At 63.1% G+C, this 10,125-nt stretch overlaps 1 protein-coding gene and 1 long non-coding RNA gene across 4 annotated transcripts; one reads left to right on the top strand and one right to left on the bottom strand.

Annotated features, from left to right (window-relative positions):
- Positions 1 to 273: 273 nt before the first annotated feature.
- Positions 274 to 9,286, bottom strand: CARNS1 (carnosine synthase 1). Of its 3 annotated transcripts, XM_006072704.4 has the most exons (10): positions 9,207 to 9,286; positions 8,730 to 8,767; positions 7,162 to 7,435; positions 6,286 to 6,375; positions 5,536 to 6,023; positions 5,191 to 5,365; positions 5,020 to 5,105; positions 4,052 to 4,283; positions 3,664 to 3,944; positions 274 to 2,614 (listed from the first exon to the last, which is right to left on the bottom strand). In XM_006072704.4, the coding sequence occupies exons 2-10, from the start codon at positions 8,730 to 8,732 to the stop codon at positions 1,388 to 1,390; spliced, it is 2,856 nt and encodes a 951-aa protein (XP_006072766.1). In that variant the 5' UTR covers positions 8,733 to 8,767; positions 9,207 to 9,286; the 3' UTR covers positions 274 to 1,387. The 3 variants fall into 3 exon arrangements, with proteins under 3 accessions (XP_006072766.1, XP_006072767.1, XP_044799704.1); XM_006072705.4 differs by lacking the exon at positions 7,162 to 7,435 and having other exon boundaries at positions 9,207 to 9,273; XM_044943769.2 differs by lacking the exons at positions 8,730 to 8,767; positions 9,207 to 9,286 and having other exon boundaries at positions 7,162 to 7,560.
- LOC102413754 lies at positions 4,223 to 7,167 on the top strand. The gene is made up of 3 exons (XR_328802.3): positions 4,223 to 4,494; positions 5,255 to 5,379; positions 6,789 to 7,167. It is a non-coding gene; the product is annotated as an uncharacterized LOC102413754 (long non-coding RNA).
- Positions 9,287 to 10,125: the final 839 nt, after the last annotated feature.

The raw sequence follows: 10,125 nt of genomic DNA, 5'->3' as shown, positions 1-10,125 counted from the left end.
TAAAGAATCTGTCTGCAAAGCAGGAGACCCAGGTTCAATCCTCTGGGTTGGGAAGATCCCTGGAGAAGGAAATGGCAACCCACTCCAGTAGTCTTGCCTGGAGAATTCCATGAACAGAGGAGCCTGGCAGGCTACTGAGCGACTAGCACTTTCACTTTTTAGATGCAACAGGTAGCCCTTAACTACCTCCCCTTCCCCCTCCCACATCCCCTGTCTACCTACACTGAGAAGTGTTGTCCAAGTGGCAAGAACCTGGCCCAGACTCTGCACATGTCACTAGTCCATAAGCCTTTATTTGGAGAGGGATGCCTGTGGAGCTGTCCACAGCTCCTGTGCTGCACGGAGAAAGAGTCCTTAGAGCAGCTTTCCCTGAATGAGAACAGGAGTGTCGTCTCCTCTGCCAATGCAAGTTAAGTGTGCCTGAGGCCAAAGCACCAGAGCTAGGTGGATAAGGTGCAGAGTGCATGGAGGGGTGTTCACCTGTCTCAGGACCACATGTGAATGAGGGTAAAGAGGTGGGTGGGGCCCGGAAGCTGAGTGGGCGGGTGAAGTGAAGTGAAGTGAAGTGAAGTCGCTCAGTCCTGTCCGACTCTTTGCAACCCCATGGACTGTAGCCTACCAGGCTCCCTGGTCCATGGGTCCATGGGAGTGGGTGGGTAGGGCTCAGTAAAAGCGGAAATCTGGATGTGCATCTTGTCCTCAACCCTTCCATCACAGTGGCAAGACACTGAAGCAGTGGCTGTTCCTCTCTGAGCCTGTTTCCTTATCTGTAGAATGGAGCAATAGTGTCTGCCTGGAGGGGAGATGGTTACTGCTGACCCCAGGTCACCTGCTTCTACTGCTCAGGCCGAATGAGGCAGACGGGGCACTGCCAAAAGTTGTCAGCAGGCTCTAGAACTATCTGGAATTTGTTAAATGAGGGAGTGAGAGTAGGAGGATGAGGGGTTTAGTCTCAGGTTTTCTTGGGATTTGTTCAAGGCTCTCTTCTATAGGCAGCAGGAAGAGAAACAGACCTGGGGGGTGGTGGGAAGGATGGGCTGGGTTTGGACCTACTCCCACCAACCTGGGGGCAGGGGGTGTGTGTGTCTGTGTGTACAGGTGCTGCTTCTCCATGGCTAGAGTCCTGGGCAGCTGTGGGGCTGGACGGAGGCCTTCGAGAGGGCAAGAAGGCCCCGCAGCGGCTCACCAGATACTTTCTTTTGTTGCCCTCAAGTCCAGGAGGCCTTGGTGTCGAAAGAGCCCTGGGCTCTGGAAAGACCTGGGGCCTTGGAGTGGACCAGCCCAGGGTGGGGCGGGGCCGTGGGAAGAGAAGCAGGGAGAGCTCCAGGGAGCAGAGGGTACCACAGCACCCCCTCCAGCACTTTCCCCCTGCCCTCTGGCCCCAGCGCTATTTGAAATGGGACAAGAAGTAGGCAACGGGGTAGTGGGGCCCGTCAATGCCCAGGCCCTGGCAGAGGCCCAGCAGGCGGTGACGGGCCTCGGCTGGGCTGGACCCAGCACAGGCCACACTGCAGTAGGGCTCCTCGTATTCGCCAGGCACCAGGGCCTCCTCCAGCAGATTGAGGCGCAGCAGGCCCTGGTCGTGAAGAGCCTGCAGGGTCTCAGGGCTGGCGGTGGAACTCAGTGCCTGCAGGTGCTGGGACACCAGGCACATGACACCCACCAGGTGGCCCCGGGCGCGGGGGTGGGCTGGCAGGGCAGGTCGCAGGCCACAGGCCACCATAGCTGCAGCCAGCAGCAGGTCCACACCATAAAGCTCCAGGATCCAGTCTCGCAGGTAGAAGCCGCCCATGCGGGGGTTGATCTCAATGAGCCGCGGCCCAGCCCCGGTCAGCTTGAGCTCCACGTTGAAGACCCCGTCCAGCAGCCCGCAGCCCAGGCAACAGCGGAAGGCGGCCTGCACCAGCTGCGCCTCCTGCTCCGGGGCCAGCCCAGTGGGCATGCAGGCTGCGGTCTCAGTGAAGCCAGGCAGCCGCGTGGGGCCATTGTCAGAGACGAAGGCAGCCAGCAGCCGCCCGCCGAACAACACCAGATCCACATCATGTTCCGTGCCCTCGATGAACTCCATCAGCAGCATAGCATTGCCCCAGCCCAGCCCAATGCCCGGGTGGTCAGCCTCGCCCTGCAAGTCTCGGGCGATCCGGGAAAAGTGCTCACGGCACTGCGAGGCATTCTTCACCAGCCGCACACCCACCGCGCCGGCCCCAAACTCCAGCTTCATGACGCCTGGTAGGGGCACCTGGCGGACAGCCCTGTCCACATCGGCCTCACTCTCTAGTGGACAGCAGGGCACAGCATAGAGGGAGGGCGCGGGCCAGGGTGGGCCACGGCGGCACAACAGGTGCAGCTGGGTGCGGCTCTTCTGCTTGGCCAGGCGCATGGCGGCTGGTGGGTTGCAAGGCAGGCCCAGCTCCTGGCAGAGCAAGGCTGTGAGCACCAGGCAGTCATCCCAGTAGGAAAAGCAGCCATCGAGCTGCAGGCCGCGTGCCCGCACCAGCTCCGCCAGCACCCGGGCATTCTCCTCATCCCGCCGGTGCTCTGTGACGTCGAAGTGGATGAAGGTCTGCACCAGCTGGGACGCAAAGTGGTTGGGGTCTGACTCCACCAGGTGTAGCTGCAGAAAGCACAGACGGCGACAGGCCGAGATCAGCTTGTGTGGGGCACTGGGCAGTGGGATGGGGCCTGGAATATGGTCCTAGCCCTTGGGGGAGAAGGGTTCACCAGCGCTAGGCGCTCAACGTGTGTTTGGTGAAGATTGAGTGAAAAGTGCAGAGGTGAGACACCTTATGCAGCCCAGAGGGGAGGGAAGGCAACCTAGAGGAGCCAGTGCTTAAACTGGGAGCTGAGTAAGATTTGCTGAGTGCTTAGTCGCTCAGTCGTGTCTGACTCTGTGCGACCCCATGGACTGTAGCCTGCCAGGCTCTTCTGTCCGTGGGATTCTCCAGGCAAGAACACTGGAGTGGGTTGCCATGCCCTCCTCCAGGGGATCTTCCCAGCCCAGGGATCGAATCCAGGCCTCCCACATTGTAGATGGATTCTTTACCGTCTGAGCCTCCAGGGAAGCCTGATAAGATTTAGCCAGAGGAAAGATAGTTGCAGGAGGGAGGTGGGTGGGGGGAGTGATCTAGGTGGGTGAGGGTGTCAGAAAGGGTTGGTCGACTCCTACTGGCAGGCACAGTCTGGCCTGGGTTTGTAGAGAAACCAACAGGGTTAGGGCTTAGGACTGGTGGCCCGAGGGGGGGGCCTTTTACTCTCGGCGGGAACAAAATTCAGCTAGGAGCCAAAAAAAAAAAAGTTGAGAATTCTAACCTGGGCGGGGCGATAGGCCCTGCCCCTACTCTGAGGCTCTGTGCTAAATCGGTTCAGTCGTGTCCGACTCTCCGCGACCCTATGGACCATAGCCTGCCAGGCTCCTCTGTCTATGGGGGTTGTCCAGGCAAGAATAGTGGAGTGGGTACAGTGCCCTCCTCCAGGGGACCTTCCCGACCCAGGGATCGGAACCCTGGTCTCTTAACATCTCTTGCTTCGGCAGGCGGGTTCTTTAAGCACTAGCTCCACCTGGGAAGCCCAAGCTGGACCGCCCCCGCATAGGCCCCGCCCCCAGGCCAACACCTCCCGGGCCCCGCCCTCACCACGCCCACCGGGACTCAAAGCCCTGCCCACCTTGAGCCCGTAGTCGCGCGCCGCCTCCCACACGAACTTCTTGCTGACGCCGCCGGCGCCGAGCAGCAGCAGCTGCTTTCCCTCCATGAGGCAGCGCGCCGAGCGCCGCAGCATCGTCTCCACCAGCGGCGCGGCCGCCGCCTCCTCGGCCGCCAGGCCTGGGCGCTGCACGGCCCACAGCCCCTCGAGCGCGCCGCACGCTTCCAGACACAGGCCTCCGTTCAACTCCAGGGCCACGGGGGTCAGCGCACGACCGGCCACCGTCAGGGCGAAGTCCACCCCTGGGCCGGGCAGAGGGGCGCGCGGGCTCAGTGCAGGCCGCCTTCGGGCCTCCGGGGGATCCCCCCCCACGTCCGCCCGTCCTAATCCCCAGAGGCCCCGCACTCACCGAGGAAGTCAGTGCGGACCTGGCGTCCACCGCGCTGCTCAGCGCTCAGGCCGGCCTCCAGGGTCAGCACGGCGGCTAGCGCGGCCTCGGCCGCCGCCTTGACGCGCTGCCGCACGATTGCCACCTGCGAGGCCTCCGCCAGGCCACACTGGGCCAGCGCCGCCTCCAGGGTCCGGGGCAAGGAGCTCTGGTGTCGCAGAGGCCGGTCCCCACGGCCCACGCTGCATACCACCTGCGCAGGGAGGCGACTCAGGGGGCTGGTCCCTCCGGGACCATCCCCGGCCCTCAGCACACCTCCCGCATGCCACGATCCCGGCCACACTCCTCCCTGGACATTGAACAAGTCCTGTCCTCTGGTGTGACTTAGACTGCACAAACCACCCTCCCCTGTCACTGCTCATCTGGTCCCCCTGCGGGGATTCTCTCCAGGCGTCCAGGCCCAGGTAGGGGTCTCTGTTCCCTAAGGGTGCCAAGTATGCTTGCTTCTAGGTCCTCAGCTCCTGTGCTAGCGGGGTGGCGGGGGGTGGTGCTGTGCCAGCCTGGTGGGCCCAACCCTAGAGCTCCCTGAGGGCAAGGCTGAATCTCTCCTCAGTTTGGCCCAGAGCTGTGTACCTAGGAGGATCCCTAAGCCTCCCTGAACTCCCCAACTTGGAGACCCCTCCTAAAGCGTATCGGGGACCCTGGGTCAGTCTCTTCTGTGGGCAAGAGCTCCGGGGGAAGAGGGCTAACCCTAACCAGCCCTGGGCCCTGGTAGCCAGCATGGCATACGAGGTAGGGCTCCTGTTGTGGGAGGGGTACCCAATGGGTGGGAGAGGAGAGAAGGGTGTCAGACCAGGAGGCCTTCCAGAGGCAACCAAAGTCCCCACCCCCGAGATTTTGTCCTCCCTGTCCAGGGGTCCTCAGAAGCTCAGTGGAAATAAGCTGGGGTGCGGCAGCAGGACCGTGACCTGAATCTGAGCCAGGCTCACCTTGCTCAGCAGGGGCCTGTCACCCTGTGTCCGACACACCACCGCACAGATCCGCAGGGCCAGCTCAGGGCCGGGGGGAGGGCTGCCTGGGGAGAGGCGGTGAGGCCTGAGCACAGAGCAGCCAGGAAGCCAAGCCAAGCTCCACCCTGGGCTGGCCCAGGCAGCCCTCACCTGCAAAGGGGAGCCGGGCAGGTGGGCAGACAGCCTCCACCAAGACACTCTCCTCCTCTTCCAGTTTCTCCAGCAACGCCAGCACTGTGTCCACCACTGGGCCCTGCTCAGCTCGTGGATACAGACGCAAGGCCTGCCGCCCTCGCCAGCGCCAGCCACTGAGCTTCACGGCCACCTGCAACAGGGAGGGTAAGGCAGCCGCCTCACTACCCAGGCCTCTGCAGGGTGGGACACTCATACCATAGGGGCTCAAAGCTGGGGACGGCTTCCCGGCATGACCTGTAACCATCCAGGGGGTCCCCTCCCATTGGCATCTGCACAGGCTCAGGGGCAGGAGCCGGTTACCTGCAGGGCATCACCCAGGGCCTCGGAACGCAGAAAGGCCCCCACTTCCTCCTTCACCAGTGTCTCCTGGCCCTCTTTGCCATTCAGCTCCACCAGCCGTAGTCCCGGGCTGGCATCCCCTCCCCGCAGCAGTGCTGATGGCTTGTAGGTGAAAGCCAGGGTGGCTGGCACGGCCACGTTGCCCTGCTGAGCCAGCAGCCGCCTCGTCAGCAGCCGGTCCTCCAGCAGCCGGGCCAGCTCGGCTGAGGCTCCGGTGGGGCAGGTCAGGTCGCGGGCGAGCTCAGCCGCCTCTCGACCCCAGCCAGGCCCCAGCCCCAGGCCAGCCAGGAAGTAGGTGGCCCGACGAGGGGGAACAAAGTCATCCAGGAATGTCAGGCCCCCCGGGTGGAAGCTCACGGCCTTGGAGACCAGCAGGGCTGCCTCACCCGGCTGCCCTGGGGCTGGCACCTTTGTCAGCCAAGCGGGGGACAGGCAAAGGAGCATGTTTCCTGTGGGCAGAGAGAGGAGGGTTGCTGGCCAGGGAAGGCTTGATGTCCCCATGCCCTCCACCTCCCGCCTGGGGCCCTGGGTCGTAGGGGGCAGCTGCTCCCAGAACCCACCCCCCCCCCGACCCCGCCTCCAGAGCAGGGCAGCTGGTCCAGTGGAATGCAGGCTGTTGCCAGGGTCGGCGGGTATTTTGGGATGTGGCCGGGCCAGGGCAGGGCTGCCCTTTCCGTAGGAGGGGGTGGGGGAACTTGGGCACGCACTCACCCGGGCTCTGGACCCCAGCCTCCAGCAGCACGGACAGAAAGGTGCTGGGGGACCCCAGAATGCACAAGGTCACCTCCGCCCCAGGGCAGCCTTGAGAGAGAAGAAAATGATGCCAAGCTCACCAGGGGCTCCCCTTGCTGTCTTTCTGCCCACCTTTCCCTGCCCCCATGGCCCTGGCCTCACCCTTGGGCCCCCCAGGTCCTTCCCAGTTATCAGATGAGAACAGTAAAGGGGACAGAGGAGGCTGGAGAGGGAAGGGGAGGCCGCCTGCCCACCCCCGCTCTGTGAGGTTGCCCCCTTCTCTTCGCAGCTGGTCCACAAGACACTGGAGGTTGGGTGCCTGGAGACCTGGGTTCTAGCCTGAGCTCTGCCACTTTCTGTGCAACCCTTGGTCCCTGTGCAGCGGGGTGAGGAGTCGCTGAACCCCAGTTTCCCAGTCTGTTACACTGAGACCAAGTCTGTGATGTTCACCTATTCTAACTGTAAAGTCTCTGTCCACACAGACTCTTCTGTGGCTGCCTGATACAGAAAACAGACAAAGCAAGGGAGAAGTCCTGGGTCCCAACTGCTAGCTGCCTCCATGGCAACTCCCGAGACACTTTGACAGAAGCGCTGGCTCCTCTGAACATGGATTGCAAATCCCAGGGCTGGATCTTCTGGGGGTGGGAGGGAAGCCTTGATCTCTGACTTGACTGGTGCCAACTGCCCTTTGAAACGCCTGCCTGCCGGAGTTTGACTGACCTCACCTCCCTGGCTTCAGACCGAGCCCAAGCATGGGGGGAAGGGGCTGACCTTAACAGAGATGGAAAGCAGGCTGGGCTGAGGGTGCCCCCCTCCCCTCAGCGGTGCCCCCACCTCCCTGGAGCCCTCGGGCACCTGTGCGGGGCGCCTGGCTGCGGTCCTGGGTCTCCGGGAGGCCCGCTTGCTGCAGACAGCTCTGCAGGAGGCTGTAGTAGTGTGCAGTCCAGGCCTGGGCGTCCGCCCCCTCGGAGGCGCCCTTGCAGTCCAGGCCCACGTCGTGGCGCCAGGAGCCAGGGAAGCAGCCCGGGGGCGGCAGGCCAGAGCCCCCGCCCCACGGGCCCTCCTCTTCCTCCAGGTCCTTGGAGCCCAGGGGGCAGTCCCACTCGGGACCCAGCGGATCCAGGGAGAGCTGAGGGGGGCAGAAGTGGGGGGTCTTCGGCAGGCTGGGCAAGGGCCACATTAAGTCACCCAAGGGTCTAAGCCCCCCAGTCTCCTAACCTTGGGCAGACCCGGGCCTGGGAACCAAAGAGGATGGAGTTGGATTGGAGGGTGAAGCCTGTCAGCAGGAACATGCAGGTGGGAACGCTTTGCAAACTGTATGTGCGGTGCTCCAAGGGGTGGGGGCAGAAGGCAACGCGCTGCTAGCAGGACCGCTGCCCTGTCATCCCATGCCCAGGTCTGCCGAGCTTGGTTCACAGGGGCAGAGGTTTTTGGCTGTTTTGTTTATCAAGGCAGCCCTGGCACACTGTCGTGCTGCTCAGTGTTTGATGACTGAAGAATAAATGAACGAATAAACCAAGCGATCACTCCTGAGCTGTTTTCTTCTCTCTCTGGCCTCAGTGACCCACAGACCATCATGGAGTTCTGCTGAGACCTAAATATGTAGATGAACCCGGCCCAGCGTCTTCCCCAAGTAGGCCTGAGGATCTGCTATGCGGCTAGTCTTGGGTCAGGCACCAGTAAGGAAAAAGCTGGTGTCCTTCTTTTCAGATGTTCTGAGTCATGGAAATGCGCTCTTTGCATGAAATCTTATACCCTGCCCCTCTGAGGCTGGCTGACTCCTGACTCCTGCTCAGAGGCTCAGGGTGAACAGGTGGGGACACAGGTGGGCCTGTCCTCCGGGGGAAAGGCTGGGCCTCCCCGGACAAGTCATGAGGTTTCCTTGGGCCTTGGGGTTGCCTGGTGCCCTCGCTGTCCACCCCCAGGGTCCTGATATGACCCAGAGAATCCCCTCAGTCATCGGGAGACAACCTGTTGCAGGCAGCCGGGAGGGCAGAGGTCTGGGCCTCCAACCTGGACTCGAATCCCGGTTTCCTGGTGCCAAATTCTGAGCCTCGGTGCCTCCTCTTAGAACGTGCGTTCCCTGAGAGCCCACACTGGGTTTACTGCTGTGTCCCCAAACTTAGAATGGGGCAGGGCACATGGCAATAATGAACATGGCAGAATAAATGAATGCCAAAGGACACGGAGAGTGCCCGCCTCCTGGGCCTGATGGGGGAGAGACGGAGTGCCTGGCACCTCAGCAGCTGCTTGTCCCATGGCGCATGGTGGGGAGTCGAGGGGTGTGCACGCAGCTGGTCTCGGGTCTGAGCTGCCTGCACAGGCCATGCCAGGGCTAGGTTTTTAGTGCCCGCTGCTGCCCTCTGGGCCCTCCCTCTGGTTAGGGTCTCAGGCTTTGTGGGGAGGGAGGAGAGGAGACTCACCATCGTACAGGAGGAGAGGCTGAGACTGATGGGAGAGGCTGAGGGAGAGAGACAGAGGGGCAGTCAGGGCAGCCAGGGTCTCCACCCGGCCTGCAGCCCCTAAGACTCTGTGGGTGGAGAGGTGGCAGCCACCGCGCCTCTCCTGCCTGAGCTCCGAGGTGTCCAAGGCTGCCCCACCCCCACTTGAAGGAAACAGAGGGATTTCTGACACCGGGACCCCAAGAGGGCGCACCCAGAGCTCACACATCCCAAGTTGCGCACGGCAGCGCTGGGGGTCCTGGCACTCAGCCCTTCCAGCGGCGGGCGCACCGGGTTCCCCGTGTGTGCACGCGCTGTCTGGGAAAGGCGGGGTGGCGGGGTGCAGGTAGTGTCGCGGGTCCCCCCGGGGGTCCGGGCGCTCAAGGTCCTGTCCCTGCGGCCCCTGCCCCGCAGCCCCCTCCCTGGCTCTCCCCGGGGCGCGGGCAGCAGCCGGGGTACCTGGAGCTCAGTAGCGGCTCTGCGGGGCCGTGGGACCGGCAGGACTCGGCGGCGGAGGCACAGCGCCCGGCCCAGGCGGCGCCGCTTTATATAGAAGCGACCGGGGCATGCCCAGTGCCGGGCGGGGGCGGCGCGGGGCGCAAGGGCCGGGCCCCGCCGGCCTCGGGCCAGGGAACCCGCCCCACCCCTCCCGCCAAAACCTCCCACCCATCCCAACCTGGGGTCCTGGGGGGCGGGAGTGGGCGCGGCCGACCTGGTCAGAGGTAGGGCGCCTAGCAGGCCAGGGAAAGACAGAGTGACAGACAGGGGGACAGACAGGAGACATTTAGAGCCACAGTAAGTCGAAGAGAGGGCCAGGTTCTAATGGACAGCGAGCATCCGAGAGGGTCACAGGTTTAGGGGCTACAGTATAGACAGAGGACAGAGTGGGATAAATAGAGAGACCCACAGTGGAAGAGAGATGCAGAGAAGATAGAGGGGGAGGGAGGGGAGCGGAGGGAAAGTTGGCAGAGACTGGTACCAGGGCTTGTCCCCACAGGTGGAGTGCCCAGGAGAGCTGGTGGGGCTCACAGTCTGGTGCCTCGACCTTGGGTGGAGTCCTGAACTCCCCAAGCACTGCCAACCACAGCTGTCTGCCAAGGAGCACCCTGCCCCATAGCAGATGGCATGCCCAGAAAGACTTTCTTGAAGAAGGGTCCCTGTACATCCCCGGGGTCCCTCCTTGCCTCTCCCGGACCCTCCAGAGTAGTGACCACTGGGTAAGATGACCCCACGAGGGCAGTCGCAGTTCTCTGGGATGCCCTCTGCCCTGGGCGGGGGGGGGGGGGGGGGCCACAAGGGAAGGGGGGGCCAGGCTGGGAGTTCCCGTGGGTCTGAGCACAGGATAGGAAAGGGGGCGTCTACACAATCTGCCCTGCCT

This window comes from Bubalus bubalis, chromosome 5 (genome assembly GCF_019923935.1).
Source record: "Bubalus bubalis isolate 160015118507 breed Murrah chromosome 5, NDDB_SH_1, whole genome shotgun sequence".
Taxonomy (NCBI): Eukaryota; Metazoa; Chordata; class Mammalia; order Artiodactyla; family Bovidae; genus Bubalus; species Bubalus bubalis.
Note: the sequence above shows the minus strand (reverse complement) of the source record. Positions and strands in the feature narration are given on the sequence as shown.

Bases quoted from the DNA above. Each gene is read 5' to 3' on its own strand.
- CARNS1 (XM_044943769.2), bottom strand. From the start codon at position 7,486: ATGTGGCCCTTGCCCAGCCTGCCGAAGACCCCCCACTTCTGCCCCCCT. The intron at 4,284-5,019 runs GTGAGCCTGGCT...CTCCCTGCGCAG, and splicing joins ACAGGCCCCTGCTGAGCAAG to GTGGTATGCAGCGTGGGCCG. The intron at 2,615-3,663 runs GTGGGCAGGGCT...TGCTTTCTGCAG, and splicing joins CGCGCGACTACGGGCTCAAG to CTACACCTGGTGGAGTCAGA.